We start from the raw sequence: 19,595 nt of genomic DNA, 5'->3' as shown, positions 1-19,595 counted from the left end.
CCATCTTCACCAAAACTTAAAGGCTGTGCCCATGACTCATGTAAATTTTCACCTGTGTCCAGGGACATGCCTGCTTCCAGAATTCCTACTTATATATGCTTTGCTCTTCTGTGGCTTCATAGCTCTGATACGGTGTCCCACTATTTCTGGAAGGCTTTTCTTGGGTAGTGGTTTTTAACATGCTTTTCTCCATGTGGATCCCAGCACCATCTCCTGGTCCTCTTATCTTCTATCACTATCACCTCTTCCCTGGTGAGGCTCTGTCCACCATTTGTGTTCTCCTGACTTTGCTTAGTGCTGCTTCTCACATTTTCACTTGAGACTTGACTGTTTTCTCCTGAGCAATTTATGATTTATTCTTTTTTTTTAAATAGACTATTTTAGAGCAGTTTTAGGTTTACAGCAAAATTGAAAATAGGTCTCTGTTAGCTCACACGCACATGAATACATACGTACACTCTACTCTTGTTAAAATCGTGTGCCAGTGTTGTGCCTTTGTTACAACCTTGAAGCAATATTGATAAATAACTAGTAACTAAAGTCCTTGCATTAAAGTACCCTGTTGGCGTGGTACATTCTGGGTCTTTACTAATGCATATCTGCCTTACAGCATCTTACAGCCTTCCAAATCTGTGCTCCACCATCCCTTTCCCAAACCCTGGAAGCCTATGAACCTTTTCATTTCTGTAGTTCTCCTTTTCCAGAGTGGCACATGTTGGGATCATATGTAGCTTTCTCACTCCCTCTGTAATATGTATTTAAGGTCATGTGTGGGGGGTGTCCCGATAGTTTGTTTCATGACCGCTCATTTCTTCTATTGCTAAATTACAGTCTCTCTCTGGATTCACCACAGCCTGTGTATCCATTTGCTTAATGAAGGACATCTTGGCGGTTTTCAAATTTGGGCAATTATGAAATTTTTTAAAGCCTGTTTATGTGCAGGCTTTCCTGTGAACATAAATTTCCAGCTCATTTGGGTAAATACCAAGGAGCTCAGAAGCAGGGTCATCTGGTAAGAGTGTGTTCAGCTCTGTAAGAAACTGCTGAGCTGTCCTGCAAATTCACTGCACTGTCTGTATGTGGCCAGCAGTGACAGTTCCTGCTGGTTTAAAAGGCATGTGGTATGTTTATTTATATTTTGAAGATAATTTCATCTTTTCCTGGGTTCCATCAATTCTTTTCATATTGCTCCATTTTGTTTGACAAATAAGTCTTGCCATTTCTGTCAAGGTGGCTCTTCAATGCCTCAGTGCTCTGCATATGGAGTCCAGCAATCCACTGGACACATCGTAATTCACATTCCGTCCTTTGATACTATTTATGTAATCATGAGGTCATTTATTTTGAAGTTTGGAAATACTTCTTTCTGAAAGGCAATAGAGGAACATATTTTTACCTATGGGTCAGCACCTTACGGTAAGTTTTCATCTTATTCCCCTTTTTCTTCCTGTCTCTTTCTGCACAAACAGGTGCAGGGGGCTGGACACCACGTGCGTCAAACAAGAACCAGTGGCTGCAGATTGACCTGGGGGAGAGGATGGAGGTCACAGCAGTGGCCACCCAGGGTGGCTATGGAAGCTCCAACTGGGTGACCAGCTATCTGCTCATGTTCAGTGACAGTGGCAGGAACTGGAGGCAGTACCGGCAGGAGGGGAGCATCCGGGTAGGTCCCCTTCTGTCATCACCCAGGAGTCTGAGCCCTGCACTGTCCCCATGAAGCTTCTAAGGCCTCAGATGGAGGAAAAAGAGCCCACAGAATGACCTTGCCATGGTTCACGTGTGTGCAAAGACCTGACACACACAGTTCAGTGACTGTCTAGAAGGAGATTTGATGTCTTCCTTCTTTTTTCAGGATTGCCCTACTCTCTTCCTTTCCCACATTTTCTGTAGCATGTGTAAGTAATTTCTAAGATAAAAACATGTATGTGAACAGAAACCACTCAGCTAACATAGCAGAATGATTCTATTGAGAACAAACTCATCCAGAGCCTATCATCAACCTGAGCCTTGATTTTGCTCAATGACTATGTTGTATGAACAGAACCATGACAGGCTATATGAGGTTATGGAGTGTGGGCTGATAAATTGCCTGACCTGTACCCTGTGCACTCTGACCTGGGGTGCCAGGGTGGGGAAGAGGAGGGGCTGGGGTCTCCTGATCACACACTGGGTCCCATTGGTCATGATCTTTCAGGACACAAACCACACAGAGGATAAGGTGGACTCATCCCCAGCCATGAAGTCCCACGGGTGCTGAGGTCCCCAGGGAGGCACCTATCCAGATGTAAAGAATATGGTGTCTCTGTAGTGTACCTCTGCCTCATGTGACTCTCCCAAGGGTGTGTATAAGAACTGAAGAGCTCCCCAGATGGGAGAAGGAGTCATCTTACATGAGCAATTCAAGGAAGATGTGTTTGTACAGTATTTACATTAGAGTTATATTTGTCTTTTCTGAAAGTTCAATGTGTTCTCTTTTTAGAAACCATTTCAGACACAGAAGGATGGGCATGGGGTGGTATGGGGAAAGCATGGGGGAGGGGGTCTTGACTCTGGCTCCCAGGGCTGTGGTGAGGCAAAGGGAAAATCTCAGCCTCCCATGGTACACACAAGCTGAACTCCCAAATGAGGGTCAATTGCCTCTGCTTCCTGGAGACAAAAATGGTTCCAACTTTTGTTTATAAAATATCAGGTGCAAGTCCAGGCATCAGGGCGGATCCCAGTCTCCAGTATGACCTGAAGGTCTCAGCTAGAGTCAGGGGAGATATGGGTGTCGCAGGGACTCAGGGCAGATCTGGGTCTCATGGGGGCTCAAGGATCTCAGATATGGTATCACAGAGAGTCAGGATGATCTGGGTCTCACAGGGAGGCAGGACAGATCTGAGTCTCACAGGGAGGCAAGGCAGATCTGGTTTTTACAGGGAGTCAGGGCAGATATGGTCTCACAGCAAAGCACACTTAATCCTCAGCCCTACCTTCCCAGGCCTATGGCAAAGCTCTAGATTCCTGCAAGAAGCAGCACTGAACTTTGGTTTACCCAACCCTGAAGGGTCATTCCTGACCCATGAGCAAGGGCTTTGGAACCCATCACTATATACAATTTAATATGTGACAATAAGAACAAATTAAGTCAGTCAATGAATTTTTAAAAAGACATTTTCATCTTGTCAAATGGAAGAGAAAATCATTTTTAAAAAAAAATTACTCAATTTATATAAATATATCTTAATAATAAACATGACTCTTTCCCCATCGTCCTGCCCAACTTTAAAGCTATTTGTTTCTGCCAAGGGGAGAGTGTTGTGGCCCTGCATATTTTTACTGTTTTCTTTGTAATTTTCCCCTTGGGTTCATCCTGATGTTTCCTGCCTGACATTATCTCAGTGCCCTTCACAACCCATAGTGATGATCAGGATTTGTAGAGAGAGCTGACTACCCTGTAAAACAACCCACATGTGTGTGCCTGTGAGCTGTCCTCAAAGCAGTCTTTGCCACCCTGTGTGGGCCACTCTCCTCTCCTTCCCAGGAGAGGACATGACCCAGGTTTGCTGGTGTCAACCATGGTCTGTGAAGGTCCTCTGCAGATGTGTGAAAGTTGATGGCACACATTCAGGGACACCATGGACCTTCCCTGTGATCACAGCCCTGTGGTCTGGTTGAACAGCTCACAGTGAGCATTGGGTGATTAAAGGAGAGTCCATATTCTCATCCACACCCATGTTAGGATGACAGGCTTAAGACACTATGTCCAGCCAAAAGGTGAGCTTCTAACACCAGTGCCCTTCTAGATGGAATCCTCATGCTCTCTATTCAGACTATCCATCCATCTATCTAATCTTTATCTCTATCTCAACACCAGCCTCTTCTGTGGCTCCCACAGAAGAGGGTGAAGTTGACTTCCTTGCGGTATGAGAAGGGATTAAATTTGTATGTAGACATTACTGTTATTTCTTGTTCTGGCTCAAATTGCTGATTCACAGGCTTTCCACAAATGTACAATTATTTATTCTGCTTCAAAATCTCAGGCACTACCTACAAAATTGTTGTGATAAGATACAACATTAGGCTATGAAATAAACTGAAACAGCTGTTTGAGGAATTTACTTGCTTTTTCTACAATGTTAAGTAAACTTGTAATCTTATTGTTTTCAGAGCACTCCATACTCCTGTCTGAATATTGTAGAGAAAAGACCTCACAGTTAGTTCAACCAAGTCAGATGGAGGAGACTGAGACCAGGTTTGTTTAATGTACTTGACAGAGGTCCAACTTGTCAGTGATGAAACTAATGGAAAGCCTCAGATTTTTGAATTAACAGAGGAATACTTCATAGAAGCCCATCTCCTGCCTTACCTGTGCTAATACATGCCACTGTCTTTCCAAGCTGCTGAAGTACTTTTCTTGGTACAGTCATTACTATTTAAATAGGAAAGCTTGGTGGCCTGACCTCTTATCTCAGTGACAAAGCAAGTGTAGCATTTATCAAATCTGTTTTCCTTTCCTGGACCTGTCGTACGTGTATTGGGCACGTGAGGTCCCTTCCTGGACCTGTAATTTCATTTTAAGATTGAAGTGTGAAGCATCCTAATGAGAGTTTATGGTGTGAAATTTCACTTAGGGAGCTGTTATTGGGGCGGGCATGATGCTTTTTAAACACAGGCTGTTTGGTTTCACAGACCTGGGAATGTTCTAAAGTGAAGAACCCAGTGTTTTCCCTACTGGGTCCAAGATTTCCAGCACTCAGTCTAGCGCAGCTGCCCATGTATGCTCATTTCATTTTTGCATTGTAACTTTAAGTTAAAAGTGAAGGTCATTCTCCTACCATGTATGCCCTGGAGGGACACAATAACATCTCCAGGCTGCCTGTGGGTAGATTGGGTAGACAGGGCTACCCTGCCCTGTGTGCTTCATCTACTGGTCTAGGCGAGGCTTGGCTGGCACCACCACCTCTAACCAGTCACATCCAACTGATTTCCACTTCTTTGTCTGGTTTTATGTTCTGTTTGCATTCACTTGGTAGAATGTAAGAGAAACATCAAAATTGAAGGAAAACATTAACCTTTCTGAGCAGCAATGGAACCCTGATCAGCCTCTTTGAGGATGGACTAGGTTTCACCTGGTGTTCTGTGTGTGATGTTGTTGGAAGTATACAGGGTTTGCTGAGTCCCCTACGTAGGCATCATTGTGACAGAGTCCCCTTCGTAGGCATCATTGTGACAGAGTGGGCAATGGAGGCCCCCAAAGTGCAGTCACCTATCCCCATTTGGGTGGCAAGTCTCAGCCCCTCCTTCACAGCTCACATCTGGACCGAGGCAATTTGCTAACATGAATGATCAATGCCATGTTTGTTAGTTCCTGTTTATTGCTGTGTTCTTTATTCCTCTCTTTGTCTTTCCTTCTTTTTCTTCCCTTTGCAGATTAACTGAGAGTTGTACCTGATTCTTCTTTCCCTCCTGTGCAAGCCCCTCAGTTACCCTTCTTTTCTCCCCACTTCTTTTGGCAATCATCCTAGAGTTCACAAAATGTTCTAAGTATCGGTACATTACTTCACAATGTTGCGGGATCTTATTGAAACAAAATGCCCCTCAGCTCTGCCTGTGTCACTCTGTCCTTCATTAACTCCTACACAAGCATACAGCATATGTCATTGGAAAACCACTGCCGTTATCGTTAGGTAAATTAAGAATAAGAAAAATAAGTTTCATTTTGTCTTCATTTATACCCTTGGTGATCTTCCTGTCTTTGTGTAGATCCAAGTTTCTGATCTATTATCTTCCTTTTCACTAAGCAACTTTGAGCCTGTTTTCCAAGGCAGGACTTCTGGTAAGAAATTTTCTTGGTTTTGTCAAAATTCTCTCTTTAGGTGGCGTCACAAGTTCTGAGTTCAGGTCAGAGATTTCTGCCCTCACCTCCTTAAACAGGTCACCCTCTCTTCCTTTCCAGGCTCTGACTTGTTGAATGTGATGTTGCTCTTTCTTCATCTGTGAGTAATGCATCTTTCCTTCTTTGTCTTTTATTTTCTGTGGCTTGCAAGCAACTTGGGTATATGTTTTGGGATTCATCTTCCTTGGTGTTATCTGGGCTTCCTGGTGCTCTGGTTTGGTATCTGACATCAAGTTGATGAATTCTCTGTCACTACTGTCTCAGATGTGTCTTTTGTCCATCCTCCCTCCCTCTCTTCTCATGTGCCCAATACATGTACGACATACTATTTGCACCCCTGCCATAGTCTTTGTATGTTCCATTCTGGTGCTTTGGTCTTTGCTCTCTTTGCTTTTCAGTTTTGGGCATTTCTGTTGATATGTCCTCAACCTCAGAGATTCAGTTTCAGCTCTGTAGAGCACACAGAGCTCCATCAGTGTTTTTTCTCAGTGTTCATTTCCATCTGTGTTTTTGATCTTGAGCATGTCTTTTGGCTCTTAGAATTTTCATCTGTCTTCTGACATTGCACATCTGTTCCCCATTCTGCCCACTTATAAGATCAATCATAGCTGCTTTAATCTCTGTCTGATATTCCAACACTCCTGCCCTATCTGGGTCTGGTTCTGATACTGCCTCTGTCTCTTGCATTTTTTTTTTTGCCTTCTACGTGTGTGTGTGTGTGTGAGTGTGTGTGTGTGTGTGTGTGTTTTCCTAGTAGCTGGATGGGAGACCTGCTGTGAAAGGACCTTTAGAGTGTGGCAGAAGGTGGGGAGTGTTCTATGAGCCCCTTGCAATCTGTCTTTTGGTGCCTATGCACAGCTGTAACATCCACAGATGTTTTTCAGGTGGGACAGGATAGTTGAGAGCTCAGTTGGCCATTTCTCTTCCCCAGGGAGGTAGGCCCTAACAAACCCATCAGGCGGGAATCTGAGAAGCTAGCTTCTCCAAGGGCACCCTCCTCAGGAGCAGGTGCTCTGATGGATTTCAGAATGGTTCCTCTTCCATCCTCCTGCCAGAAGCATGGGCATTTTTCTCTGATCTCGTAAGTCCTTGATCAAGCTCCTTGAGATGAAGCTCACAAGTGTCTGTCCACTAGGCTGGTTCCTAACCATCAGTTAGGAACTGTCCATCAGTTGCAGGTCGGGTCTCCTGCCTGGCACTGGATCTGCCGAGGTGTCCACTTGAGCCAGGTGCTCTGCACTCCTGACAGCCTCTCCAGCTCTAGGGGTGGTCTGCCTGCAACTTCATTTCTCTTACAGATCTAAAATTAGTGGTTGATGCTCACTGTGTTCAGTTTTTCAGTTAGGGCAGAGTGGCGACCTCCAAGCCTCCTATAGACCCTGAACCTCCAATCATCCACATAGGCAGCAGTTTAGTTTCTTCATAACGTTCTGCCAAGCGCTGATATCAGGATAATTATATTTTTAAGCTCTGAATTGAATGAATTCAATGTTTTAAAATAATAGACATTATAAGCATCAAGTTAGGCAGTACTAACCTAGCTGGCCTGCTTGGCCAGTGGAGCCCCACAGCACTGGGGACAAAAGCTCTGTCCAGCAGTAGTGTCCAGCAGTGCCACAGCTGACAGACACTTCTGCAGACCCCCAAGGTCATTCATTCTCCCTGCTGTTAGGTGGAGCCCTGTGTATGGCTTCAGTTTGTTCAGGTCTTTGGGGTTGGGGAATGCAAGATGTCAGGGAAAGAGAGAGCTGGGATTCTGGGAGCAGGCTAGTCCCCTGGCTCTCTCCAGTTTGAGGGCTGGATTTGCCAGCAGTCACTCCAGAAGGTGACTTCTGCACAGGGCCACATTTGGGGTCCTGGGCCACTGCCTCTAAGGTCCCACAATGTCCCTGGGCACTTCAGTCATGACTCCTGGGCACTTTTGTAACACTCTCCATCCATCCTCCATCCCAGGTGACCACGTGGTTTCTGGTACCTCTGCTTTTGCTGAAACTCTTGCTGATCCCCCAAGCCAAGCCTGTGCCAAGTGAGTGGGGTCAGCTCCAGAGTGTGAGATCCTGACTCCTCAGGCTTCCTTGGTTCCAGTAATATCCTACATTTTAACTGCACAGCTAAAGCAGTTAAAATCTCCTAGCTGGGAGATAGGAGGGGATCTTGCTAATATCACCAACAACTCATATCCACTGAGTTTAATCCAAGATTGAGTTCACCAGCTTTTTCTTTGAGCACTAAATGTGGTCACATGTTTAATTATTAGTGATCTTCAGAGGCTCAAAAACACACAAAAGGCAACTTGGTGAGTCCCTTGTTCTCACTACACACACATTCCAAGCAGAATGTCCTCTGAAGTACTTGCGCATCAAATGTGGGGGGATTTGACTCTTAATTTTTTTTTCAGTGCTGAGGATCAAACCCAGAGCTTTGCACATGCTAGGCAGATGTTTATCACAGAGCTGCATCTCCAGCCTTTCACACTTTAATTCTAAACACAAAACTACAAGAGCAAAATATCCTCTTACTGGGAATTATTGCCAATCAACTGCTCATTGATCTTTCTGGGTATGTATAACCTCAATCAGAAATTGTAGACTATGCTCTTCCAGAGACATCTTTATAGCCATGAGCAATAGAGTTTTTATTTATTCTTACATTGCAATTCAATTGTGTAGAAAATTTAGGGTTATTGAGATGTCCTGAGTTTTGATATTGTGTTTGGTTGTTTATATTTTGCTAGCAAGTGTGACAAAGTAAAACAGAAATTTCACTAACCCCTGCTATTATTCATTCATTTCTAACTACATTATTTTTAAAACAATTATAGCAAACATAAGACAGAAATCTCCACATTAGGCCACTCTTTTACCAGTAACCTAAGAATATGAATCATTTAGGTTGATCATTTATTAAATAATAATCAAACTTGAACTTTGGAATGTGGTTATGGAGGTTTTAAAGCTATTGACTGTTATCCAAATTACAGCAAGCTAATCCATGATCAATGTGAGGCCTTCCCATGTCCCTGACAACTGAGAGAGCAGTGTGGAGTTATCATTGTGTGCAGCTCCAGTGCTCAGCATTAAATAGCCACACATCTACACCTCACTGGGAATCCCTCCATCTAGATCCATCCACAATGACCACCTGGTGCCCCATGTCCACCAGGGAAGGACAGTAGGGATCACAGAACCTCACAAGTGACATCTCAGGGCTGAACTCAGTCCTGTGTGATTTGGTGCCCCACTATTCACGTTGCTAAAGCAGGATTTTTAATTTTGTAGGGTTGCCAAAGGCAGCATATTTTCAAAGAGGAAATTTATTCTTATTATTATAGAAATCTGATTCTCAGATTTGAGGAAATGAAGCAAGAATGGGGCTTTGTACTTGTCCTTTCTCTCATCGTGGTTGGTGCAGACCCTACTAAAAGATAAGTGGCTGCATCTGAATATAGACTCTACAGTTGGCTGAATGAGAAGTGCAATGTAGTGTAAGAGGTAAGACCTCTACAGTCACATATTCCAAAAACTACATCACAAGCTTTCTTTGGGGTATCTCATTTAATTTCTTTATCAATAAGAAATTAGCTAAGATGCTTAAGAACTTAGCTATAGTGACAGGAACATGCAAGATGCAATTTCTTAAAATTCACATAAACACCATGGTATTAGCAACAAGGCATCTGAATATATTCAAAACATACATTAAATACATCGAAGACTTATTTTGTTAACAGATAATAGAAGATTTATAAAATGATATGTTTGTTACCACCATTCTTGAATTATTAGAGTAGATGTTAGAATTCCCAGAACATGGGTGCTGAAGGAACGAGGGCAGCAATGCCAGCTGGGCTGGGAGTCCCTCATGGAGCCACCAAACAAGGAAAGCTTTGGTGCTGGGGCTATGCTTAGGGGACTGGCCTGAGGAATTCCCATTTGTGTGAATTTGTGACAGGTTGAATATGTGAAGACAATGTTCTATAGCAGACCACATGGGAGCCAGGGCTCCACTGGTGTTGAGATAGAGATAAAGATTAGATAGATGGATGGATAGTCTGAACAGAGAGCATGAGGATTCCATCTAGAAGGGCACTGGTGTTAGAAGCTCACCTTTTGGCTGGACATAGTGTCTTAAACCTGTCATCCTACTTACTTAGAAGGTGGAGATCAGGAGGATCAAGTTGAGGCCAACCAAAAGCAAAATTTTGGTAAGAACATTTGTCAATCAATGGCTGGTAAAGTGCCTGCCTAGGAAGTACAAGGCCCTGAGTTCAAACCCCACTACAAAGAAAGGGAAGAAGGAAGGAAGGAAGGAAAGAAGGAAGGTAGGTAGGTAGGTCACTGTGAAGGGTCCCCGGCCTCATCTATGGAGTGTTTTTGTCACAATGTGTGGCCTGATCTTGGCCAGGAGGGAGCAAAAGAAAAAAAACCCAAAAATGTCCCGGTTTACAAGTCCTAATATCAGACTATTCAAAAACTTCAACACCATGAACTGAAAACACAGGGTGGAGGGCTGTACAGAAGGTATAAATATAAATATCAGTGTCCTCCCGAACATGACGACTGAATTAGTATCAATGAGAATTTTCTAGTTACTTTGAGAGAGCCTACTTTTAGGAGTTAATGCACTGAATCTAAGGTCAGGAAGTGTGTTAGTCAGACTTTTTGTCACTGTGACAAATACCTGAGAGGATGAAGGGTTTGTTTAAGCTCATGGTTGCAAAGGTTTTGGTCCATGATTGACTGGATCCATTGCCACAGGGTTGTGGAGAGGCAGAACATTATGGGGACAGCCACATGTGTTAGGAGGCTGCTCACTTCACTGTGACTGGGAAGCAGAGAGGAGGAACAGGAAGGGACCAAGATATGCCCTTCAAAGGCATGTCCCCCCAGCAACCCACTTCCTCCAACCAGGCTCCACCTACCTCAGTTCCACCACCTCCCAATTGTCCATTCCACTTTTGAATGCACCAATGGATAAAACCATTAATAGGTCAGAGCCCTCATGATCTAATGATCTCTGGAGATGCCTCACAGCCATACCCAGAAGGGTGCTTTACTAATCTTCTAGGCATCTCCCAATCCAGCCAGATGGCCACAGGAGTATGATGACTACCTCAAGTGGTTCAACAGCAACCATCAACTGTACTTGTACATGTCTGCACATGTGTAGGTATGTGCAGTACACACATGCATGTCTGGGTACATGTGGATGAGAGCATGCACACACGTGTGAGACAATGAATGTGGCCGAGTTGAGGGTCAATGGCCCTGGGCACCTAGATTGTGCCTGTCCCTCTTTCTGCTAATCCACATAGGTTTGAGACTTTTCTCAAAAATTACGGAGGAGATTTTAAAAATATTTTCTCAAATGAAAATTTCTTTCAGCTTATTTCGCTACCATTAAAATGAAAATGGAACAGAGATCCTCTAAATCCAGTTTTATTCTGTGGCTTGGAGTCTTCCAAATGGAAGCATGGCCCAGAACAGGAGGCCAACACCAGGGCGGATTCCTTGTCCTCTCTTGTCCTTAGGTTTAAAAATGTGCCAGTGGTTTTCAAATAAAAATTTCAGTTCATTAGCAGCATCATAGGAGCACTTTAGATGAAATATAATACCTCCCAAGCTGGCACTGCTAGAGTCTGACTGATGAGGCCTGGAGCAGCAGTACTGAAGCAGACACTCACCCACCAAGGCTGATGGTGAGCAGCAGGCATCAGCCTGGGGGTCCCAACTCTGGTTACAGAGCAGTAGCTGAGTCTGGCAGCCATAGGTCCACTGCTGACTCAGGACCATATGGCTCTCAGGGGACCATTTTAGATCAGCCCCTGGCCTTGGTTCACAGTGTTCATGGGCAGCCCTCACCTTGCACGTCTCACTCATACACACACACACACAGACATCCTTTCTGAGATGGCTCACAACCCAGGTGAGTGGACACCACCGGGCTCCCTGGGAACCCAAGGGCACAGCAATCTGTTAAGTCATGGCAACTGATCACCAGAGTGAAAGACAACAGAAGGAAGTTCCCACACTCTGTGCTCACTCTTTTTATTATTGCTAAATGCTGGAGTCCCTTCCTGGACATCAGGACAATGGAACTGTAACTATATCATCAACACATACAGAAATTTAGAGTTAGGCACCCTAAGAAGCACTAATTTCACTCTTGAGTTCTCACATTCACAATGTTGAGACCTAACAGACTTCCTGGATTGGCAGTGGGTTAAACAGGGTTAAACCCTGCTCTACATAACAGCCTCTCTGAGCCTGGTGGGGCGTCTTGCTAAGGCTGTGGAAGTGGGAACCCCAGCCCAGGTTCCAGCCTCTCTCTGCCCCTGGCCTATGGGAGCACATGAGGCTGACATGAGGCTGTGAGCCCATGGATTTATAGTAAGAATGGGCTCACCGGGCCCAAACAGGGCTCTGGCTGGATTTTAAAAGGCCCAGAGGGCTGGCCAGATCCAAGGACTGCATCCAAGGACCTGACCTCCTACTTGCAGGAGAAGAACGAATCGATTTGGTAGTTTTGACTCTCTTACTAAAATACAGATTTAAATTTCCCACTGAAAACACTTTTAGACATTCCATTGATTTTTGAACGAATGGGATTTGAGCACCTGTAAAGTTCCTGCTCACTGGACTGCAGGAGTGGACACAAAGCAACTGAGACTAGACTGGGTCCCTGTGTGCCTGTACATGTATAGACACATTCATATGTGTGCACACTTACAGACACGCAGAGGCATGCTCAGACATGTACATACTCAGTGATGCCCATTGGAGGGAAGAGCCCTGTGGTCCCAAATCCTCACCCTCAGGAAGCAATTAGGTCATGAGAGTAGAGCCCCTATGATGGGGTCAGTGCCCTCATAAAGAGGCCCAGAGACCACTGACCCTTTGGGCACATGAAATTGGAGACACACCAAACTCAGGCTGGAAGGGTATCTCATGTCATCTCATTCTGGGGGATCTGAGGGTTGCTCAGCTTCGGATGGAAGAGAAAAGAGGGGGAGAGGGTGAAAGCCTATGTGCTCTGAGCCTCCTGTCTTCCCTTGCAGGGATTCCCAGGGAACACAAATGCTGACAGCGTGGTGCAGCACAGGCTGCAGCCGCCCATGGAGGCCCGGCACTTGCGCTTCCTTCCCTTGGCCTGGAACCCAGATGGCAGGATCGGGATGCGAGTGGAAGTGTATGGATGTGCCTACCGTAAGTGTCCCCAATCTAAAGGTCAGAGGCCAGGTGCACCTGTTCCTTCATCATGGACCACCACATGGGCACCACATATCCTCAGCACCAACTGAGAGGGACATCCAGGCCCTGCTCAGAATGGCATTGTTCAACACCCTCCATGGCCTAAGGCTCTGTCCTGTTCTTTATAGCCTGTTCTTTATAGGCTGAAGAGAGAAACTTCAGACTGCTCAAGGTTATCCTGACAAGGTCACCTCCTCACATGGAGGAGGAGGAGGCAGAGGCCAAGACAACTGCTGCAGCCCTATCAGCCCAGAGCAAGCACCTCTCAGTCTCTCCAGCCTCTCTCTGCTTCTCTCTCTGTCTTTCTTTGCCCTAATCACTCTTTTTCTCTGCCCCTGTCTCGACACTCTCTATCTCTCTGTTTGCTCTCTCTGTGTTTCTCTCTCCCTCTCCCTCCCTCCCTCCCTCCCTCCCTCCTGTTATTTCATGAGCCCCTGAGATCTGCATGGCTGGTAGGTCATGCAGGGGCCTCCTGGATGTGGAGTCTCTGTGGGGAGTGGAAAGTAGGGGAACAGAGTTGTGCAGATCTCTTGTCCTCAGAAGCTGGGGTTGAGGAGAGCTGTGGAAGGTGACCCAACAGAGGCTTGTCCATGTTTTCACACCAGGAAGTGGATGTACAGATCAGTGCAAGCGAGGTGGCACAGCATGGCTTAGGGGGTCATTTGGGACCTGTGAGCAGTGTTTGGGGAGCAGGCTGGGAGTGGAGTCCAGTAGGAGCAGACACTCAGAGTTGTCCAGACTTGGGAGTCTGGAGGGGCAGTCACACCCTAGTGGGACTCCCTCCTGGACCCATCTCTGTACCTCTGGACTGTCCTGAGCCCAAAGGCACCTAAGCTAAGCCCCTGCCACCACATTCTCTTAGATCTATCTAAGCTGGAGGCTGTGTCTCCTCCAGGTCCCAGGACTCCCAGGCAGTCATCCTTGAGAATGCCACACCTGAGGCCAGATGTGGCTCTCGTGTGTGGCCCTTGCTTCCATGACATTGCTTAATCTCCCCTCGGGGTGGAGTGACCCAAATTCAGCACAGTTGTGCTGTGGGGAGCATGAGAATGGCTTAAGTTCACAGGGTGATCTGTCACCAGGCTCAGAAAGAGCCACTGCTCTGGAGAGGATGCAGCTCTTCAGTTCATCTCGAGAGCTGCCCATGGTTCCACACTCCTCAGTGCATTTCCAGTGTGGTACGTGGATGCGGGTGGACATCCCCACTGTCTGCTCCCTCCCTCCACAGTTCCACCCTAAGAAGACCCCGACATCTCCTTTCCAGGTGCTTCCCACACAGTGCTGCTGCTGGGCCTCAGTCTCCCACACTGGACCCATTTTTCATGCTGGGCCTTCGTCTCCTAAATTGGCCTCCATTCCCATGCTGGGCCTCAGTCTCTCCTGCCCCATTTCCAGCTTTGAAGTCAGGTGGTACCACAGGATTTCTTCTGCCCTGCAGGCTTTGGATGAATTTCCCCCTTCATCTAGTCTCCATGACTCCCCACACACTGCATTCCTTCTCCAGAGTTCCCATCCAACCCTCAGCACCATGTTTTTCTGCATATTTGTGGGCTCCTGTATTAAAGGGGAAGAGTTCTGACGTGTTAAAGTGATGGGAGCTGGTTGTTCCGGGTACTGGATGGGGAGAGGTGACCTCCACCCCGTCCACAAGCAGCGATAGCTGCTTCACAGCTCAAAGGCCATGCAGGGTCAGAGGACAACATGACTGGGATAGACACGGTGGGGATTCTCGCTAAGCCAACTGGATGAGATTCCTACAAAGGGCAAGCTGTGTGGGCAGGGCCTGAGTCCTCCCTAAACTCAGCAGGTTTCTTGCTGTGCAGGGCTGTCCAGCCCTGTGGGCTGCAGTTGAGGCCTTGTGAAGAGGACAGCTGGGCAGCCTGGCATGTGGATAGGAGAGCTTGGTTGCTAGCCAGGAGTTCATGGCTTGGTCACCCAGGCTTTTCCTCTGCTTCCTCTGTGCTAGAAGAGGCTGTAGCTGACTTGCATCTCTGTCCTCCACAGGCCTCTGGAGTCTATCTACCTCCACATCCAACCTCCCCAAGACTCCTCATTCAATCAAAATTGAAGGTTTTCTTTTATTCCCCCATAAAACTGTCCGTGGCCTGTGTTCTTCCTACAGAAAAGGGCCTGCTCACACCCAGTACTGCACTGGTGAAATCACACTAGCCTCACACCAGCAGTGGCCCTGCGGTTCCACTGTTAGGCTTATTCTCAATACACCTACACTCTTACTGTCTGACCACAGGGCTCTGCCCCAAAACCACAGCTTCCCTGAGGCATCCCGGCCCCCCTCACAGTGAGAAGAGTCTTCCCAAGTGTGACCCCATATATGGAGATGTGGCCCCACACCCTCTCTCTGTGTTGAGGCTCTATCCCGAGTCCTCCTGCAGTCTCCCTCTACCCTGGCAGCTCAGTCCATGCAGCAGCCCCAATGACCCAGCTGTCACCCTTGGAACCCTGAGGCAACACATGGTCATGGGCCCTTGAACAGAAGGTCCCTGGTGCCTGGACAATCCCTGCCTGACTTCACTTGTTTTGTTTTTGTTTTTGTTTTTGAGAACAGATATTTGAGGTATGACAGACATATAGAAAGGATCACACATCACAATGCTTAGTTATGCAAGATTTTGTGACAGCCCAGACCCCAAGCACAGTGTGACCCCCAGGACCACATGGTCCTCCTGCAGATCCTTCTCTCAGCTCTACACCATGGTTCAGTTCCACCCATATTTGAACTTCACACCCACCCACCAAGTGTTCAGCCCACATTGCTCCATGCCTAGTTCCTTTCATCCCCCACCCAGTTGTTACACCTGAGGGCTTGCTGGTCAGCTCTCAGAGCTCCTTGTCTGATAACTGCCTGGCCATCTCTGTACAGGTCAGGTGACATTCTTATGAGCATCCATGGCAACCTGCTCTGTCTCCATGGCAACCAGATCTATTATCATGACCATCTGAACCATGTAGGTGATGTTGTTACTGTTTGTTAATCTGTGAATCTGTGTGTGAATAAACATCATCAAGAGCATGGAGTGAGCAGCTAGAGTGTCTTCAAGTGCCTCCAAGATCAGCCCAGAGCTGACATCCAGACAGAAAGAAAGGGGATCTTGAGGGGAGTTGGCTGAACATGCATCCTGAAAGTGTTACAATTGCCTGATTGAATGTTGACCATCTTTGAAAGGAAAATGGGTGGCATTGGCAACGTGACACCAAACACAAGTCACTTAAGACTGAAAAAGCTCACTCTGTAGTGATGAGCAGTGCTGGAGCTGGGGCTGGCACTCTTCCAGCTGGGCCTCTGCAGCTGGAAGCTGGACCTACTGTCATCAGGTGTTCAGTCAGGATCCCCTGGAGAAAATGAGGCAGCAGGGAAGGAGAAGCACCCTGTGGGGAGGACATTTAACCAAGTTCCTTTCTACCCAAACTGAGTGACCCACCAAGGGTCTGTGCCACTGCACAGAGGGCTGGAGCACAGCTTGTGAGGGGCTTCTGAGGCACAGCACTGCATACTTATGTAGTAGTCATGCAGATGGGTTCTGGCTAATGCCCAGTATGGTCACAGCCACTCTGACAGTGGGAACACAAGGACCTGACAGAACCTGGGCTAGAGGCACAGGGTGAATACATCTCTATATTCAGTGGACACCAGGCATCACCACCTAGGCACCCACTGCAAGGCAAAGACAGCTCAGTGATGCATGCCACCACCCACAGTGGTCAACTGGGAAGCCCAAGCAGGCTGTGGGTTGGTTCTCAAAAGTTTTCCCAAAGGAAACCTTGAGGGAATTTTTCAAGTGTCAGAAGACCCCTACCTCCAAATACTTACATCTATATGATCTTTATGAACTCTCTTGTGTGTGTACATGTTTCTGTATGCATGTGTGCCTGTGTGCATCTATGCATGCATCTTGTGTGCACGTGTGTTTGTGCATGTGTGCACATGTATGCATGCATGTATATCTGTATGTCTGAACATATGTGTATCTGTGTGTATACACGTGTATATTTACATGAATGCACGCATTGTCTTGTGCATGTGCATGAGTGTCTATACATGTGTCTGTGTACACGTGTGTGTTGTGAGCATCTCATGTTTGTGGGAGCACCCAGGAGGCAGGTGGCATGGGCTCCATCAGCTCAGGGCACCTACTGAGGCTGAATTTGGAGTGTGTGTCCCTGGATAAGGGAGGAAGGAGGTCAAGTCCTTTGTGCTCTGACTCCCAGCTGAAGGGTCAGCTGCAGCAGTGTCCTGTGGGAATGGTTCCCGGACAGGTCACAGTGCCCCTTGCTCCCTCAAGGGTCATGATACCTCCTTTCCCCTCTCACTGCTCCAGCATCACCTGGAGCGCCCAACAGCACAGCTGTTGCCCCTTTGCTCATCATCTCTGACATTACCCTATTGTGGGAACGCCAGAAGATGCACACAGGCATTTTCCCAGGGAATTTCTTTCACCCTTCTTTAAAGAGCTCCATGAATGGCTGCAGTTCCTCCTAGGCAATGACAGTGTTCTTTCTGTATGAGTTTAATATTCAGCAGGTTCCATGGAGGAAGAGAGTGCATGTGACCTGGGAGGGGATAGAGCAGGTATGTCTGAAAGGGACGGCAGGGCAGCTGTGGCAAACTGGGAGGGGAAGTCTTCTGCTGCAGAGGCTTCTTGGTGTTTGCCTGGATTATCTGAAGCATCTAAGCTCACTATATAATAAGGTCTTGCTTGTGAGAAAGTCGTCCTCACAGGGAGTGCAGACATGAGAGTGAGGAACAGTCAGACCTGCAGTTTGGAACAGCAGCCCCTCCTCTGAAATGCTTCAGTTCTCATCAGTAGAAGGAAGACAGGAAACAGCCTCAAGGATGTGGAGAGACAGGCACACAGCAGGCAGTTCTCAGGGTTGGCATTGACCTCACTGTGAAGAGAGCCCATTAATGGCATGACAGTCATTCAAATGGTGTTGAGTAATTCTATGGGTGGATTGTGGAAAAACACCTTTAGGTTCATCACTAACTGCTGCTGGAAGAAATGATGCATCTTCTGATGACTAAGCTGGACGTGTGCTGTTTATGTATGTGTGTGCCTGCTTGCCCATGTGTGCACATTGTGTGTGTGCCTGTGTATATACATGTGTGTGTGTTTATTCATGCATGTGTCCACACATGTATTGTGTGTGCCTATGTGTGTGTTCACATTTAAACATTCATGTGTCCTTGTGTGCATATGTGCAAACGTGTTTTGTGTCTGTATGTGCACATCTATGCACATGTATATGGCTGTGCATATGTGTAAACGTGTGTATGTGAAAATTTATGCACGTGTATGACTGTGCACACGTGAGTGGATATGTCTGTTTCATGGGTTACGAGACTCCCATGTTTCACAACATGAAGAAGCATCCTGATTCTTAGAACACCTTTCATTATTTTTTCTGTAGGATCAGACGTGATTGGTTTTGATGGGAAAAGTTCCCTACTTTACAGATTTGGTCAAAATGGCAGTGGCTCAATGAAACACACCATTTCTTTGAAATTTAAAACAATGCAGCGAGAAGGGACCGTGTTCCACAGAGGGGGAAGAAACGGAGGCAGCGAAACCCTGGAGCTGGCGGGAGGAAAACTTGTTCTGCTCATCAATGCAGGTGACGTGACGTGACTGGCCAATCAGGCCAGGGGTCTTATCCCTTGGGCGAAATTTGTACCAAAGTATTCTGTGCCCATCTCTGACTCATTATGGAAGCTGGGCCTCTCCTTGTGGATCCTAGCTGCTGGCCTGCAGAAGTACTTTGTGGTGTAGTAATTGTAAAGTAGCCATTCAGGCATGGCTACTTAGGCATGTCCCAAGCTCTCAACCTTGGCCCTGCTGACACTTTGGACCAGGTAGTTCTTTGTGATGGGGGCTGTCCTGGCTTGGTGGGGTATTGACAGCATTCCTGCTTTTCACTCCCAACTTGTGACCATCAAAAACATCTCCAGACATGGTCGGAGGCTACTCAGGTGACAAGTCTTCCTGGTAGAGCACACTGCCGTGTCTTGATGTGGACAGGCATGCAGTGGTTTGAGGAACAGCTACAGCAAAGAGCCTCTTCTAGGGAAACGGCTATGCGAGGCTAGGGGTGGAGACTACAGGCAGAGGCAGTGTTGTGGTCATGGCACAGCAGCGGTGGTTGGGCAGGAGACACCCACCTCCTCTTGGGAACACAGTGCTGGATGGGACCTAATAGGCTCTTCTCCCTCTTCCCAGGTGACACAGCACAGCCTTCGCTGTCTGCACCCTATGGCCTTGTGCTGGGCAGTCTGCTGGACGATGAACACTGGCACTCAGTGCTGGTCAAGCAATCAGGGCAGCAGGTGGACCTCAGAGTTGACAGGCATTCACAGCACATCTGGGCCCCAGGAGCCCCAAGTCCTGAGGACCTGGATGCTGAGGTGTGCAGCTTCCTCATCTGCAGAGCAGATTATAGGATTCATTCGTATA

The 19,595-nt window shown here is 46.9% G+C and overlaps 1 protein-coding gene across 4 annotated transcripts in view; it reads left to right on the top strand.

Annotated features, from left to right (window-relative positions):
* The window catches only part of LOC109678597 (contactin-associated protein-like 4), a 130,690-nt gene that overhangs the window by 55,198 nt on the left and 55,897 nt on the right, over positions 1 to 19,595 (top strand). For 3 of the 4 annotated variants that reach the window (XM_074072299.1, XM_074072301.1, XM_074072298.1), the window contains exons 3-6: positions 1,470 to 1,663; positions 12,936 to 13,083; positions 18,556 to 18,759; positions 19,362 to 19,546. In XM_074072299.1, coding sequence (XP_073928400.1) covers positions 1,470 to 1,663; positions 12,936 to 13,083; positions 18,556 to 18,759; positions 19,362 to 19,546 — 731 coding nt within the window. Of the gene's footprint in view, positions 1 to 1,469; positions 1,664 to 12,935; positions 13,084 to 18,555; positions 18,760 to 19,361; positions 19,547 to 19,595 lie in introns of those variants that run through there. The other variant, XM_074072302.1, reaches the window with a different exon arrangement.

Source organism: Castor canadensis, chromosome 4, assembly GCF_047511655.1.
Source record: "Castor canadensis chromosome 4, mCasCan1.hap1v2, whole genome shotgun sequence".
NCBI classification, from domain to species: Eukaryota; Metazoa; Chordata; class Mammalia; order Rodentia; family Castoridae; genus Castor; species Castor canadensis.
The sequence above is the reverse complement of the archived record's forward strand: the minus strand, read 5'-3'. Positions and strand labels throughout refer to the sequence as shown.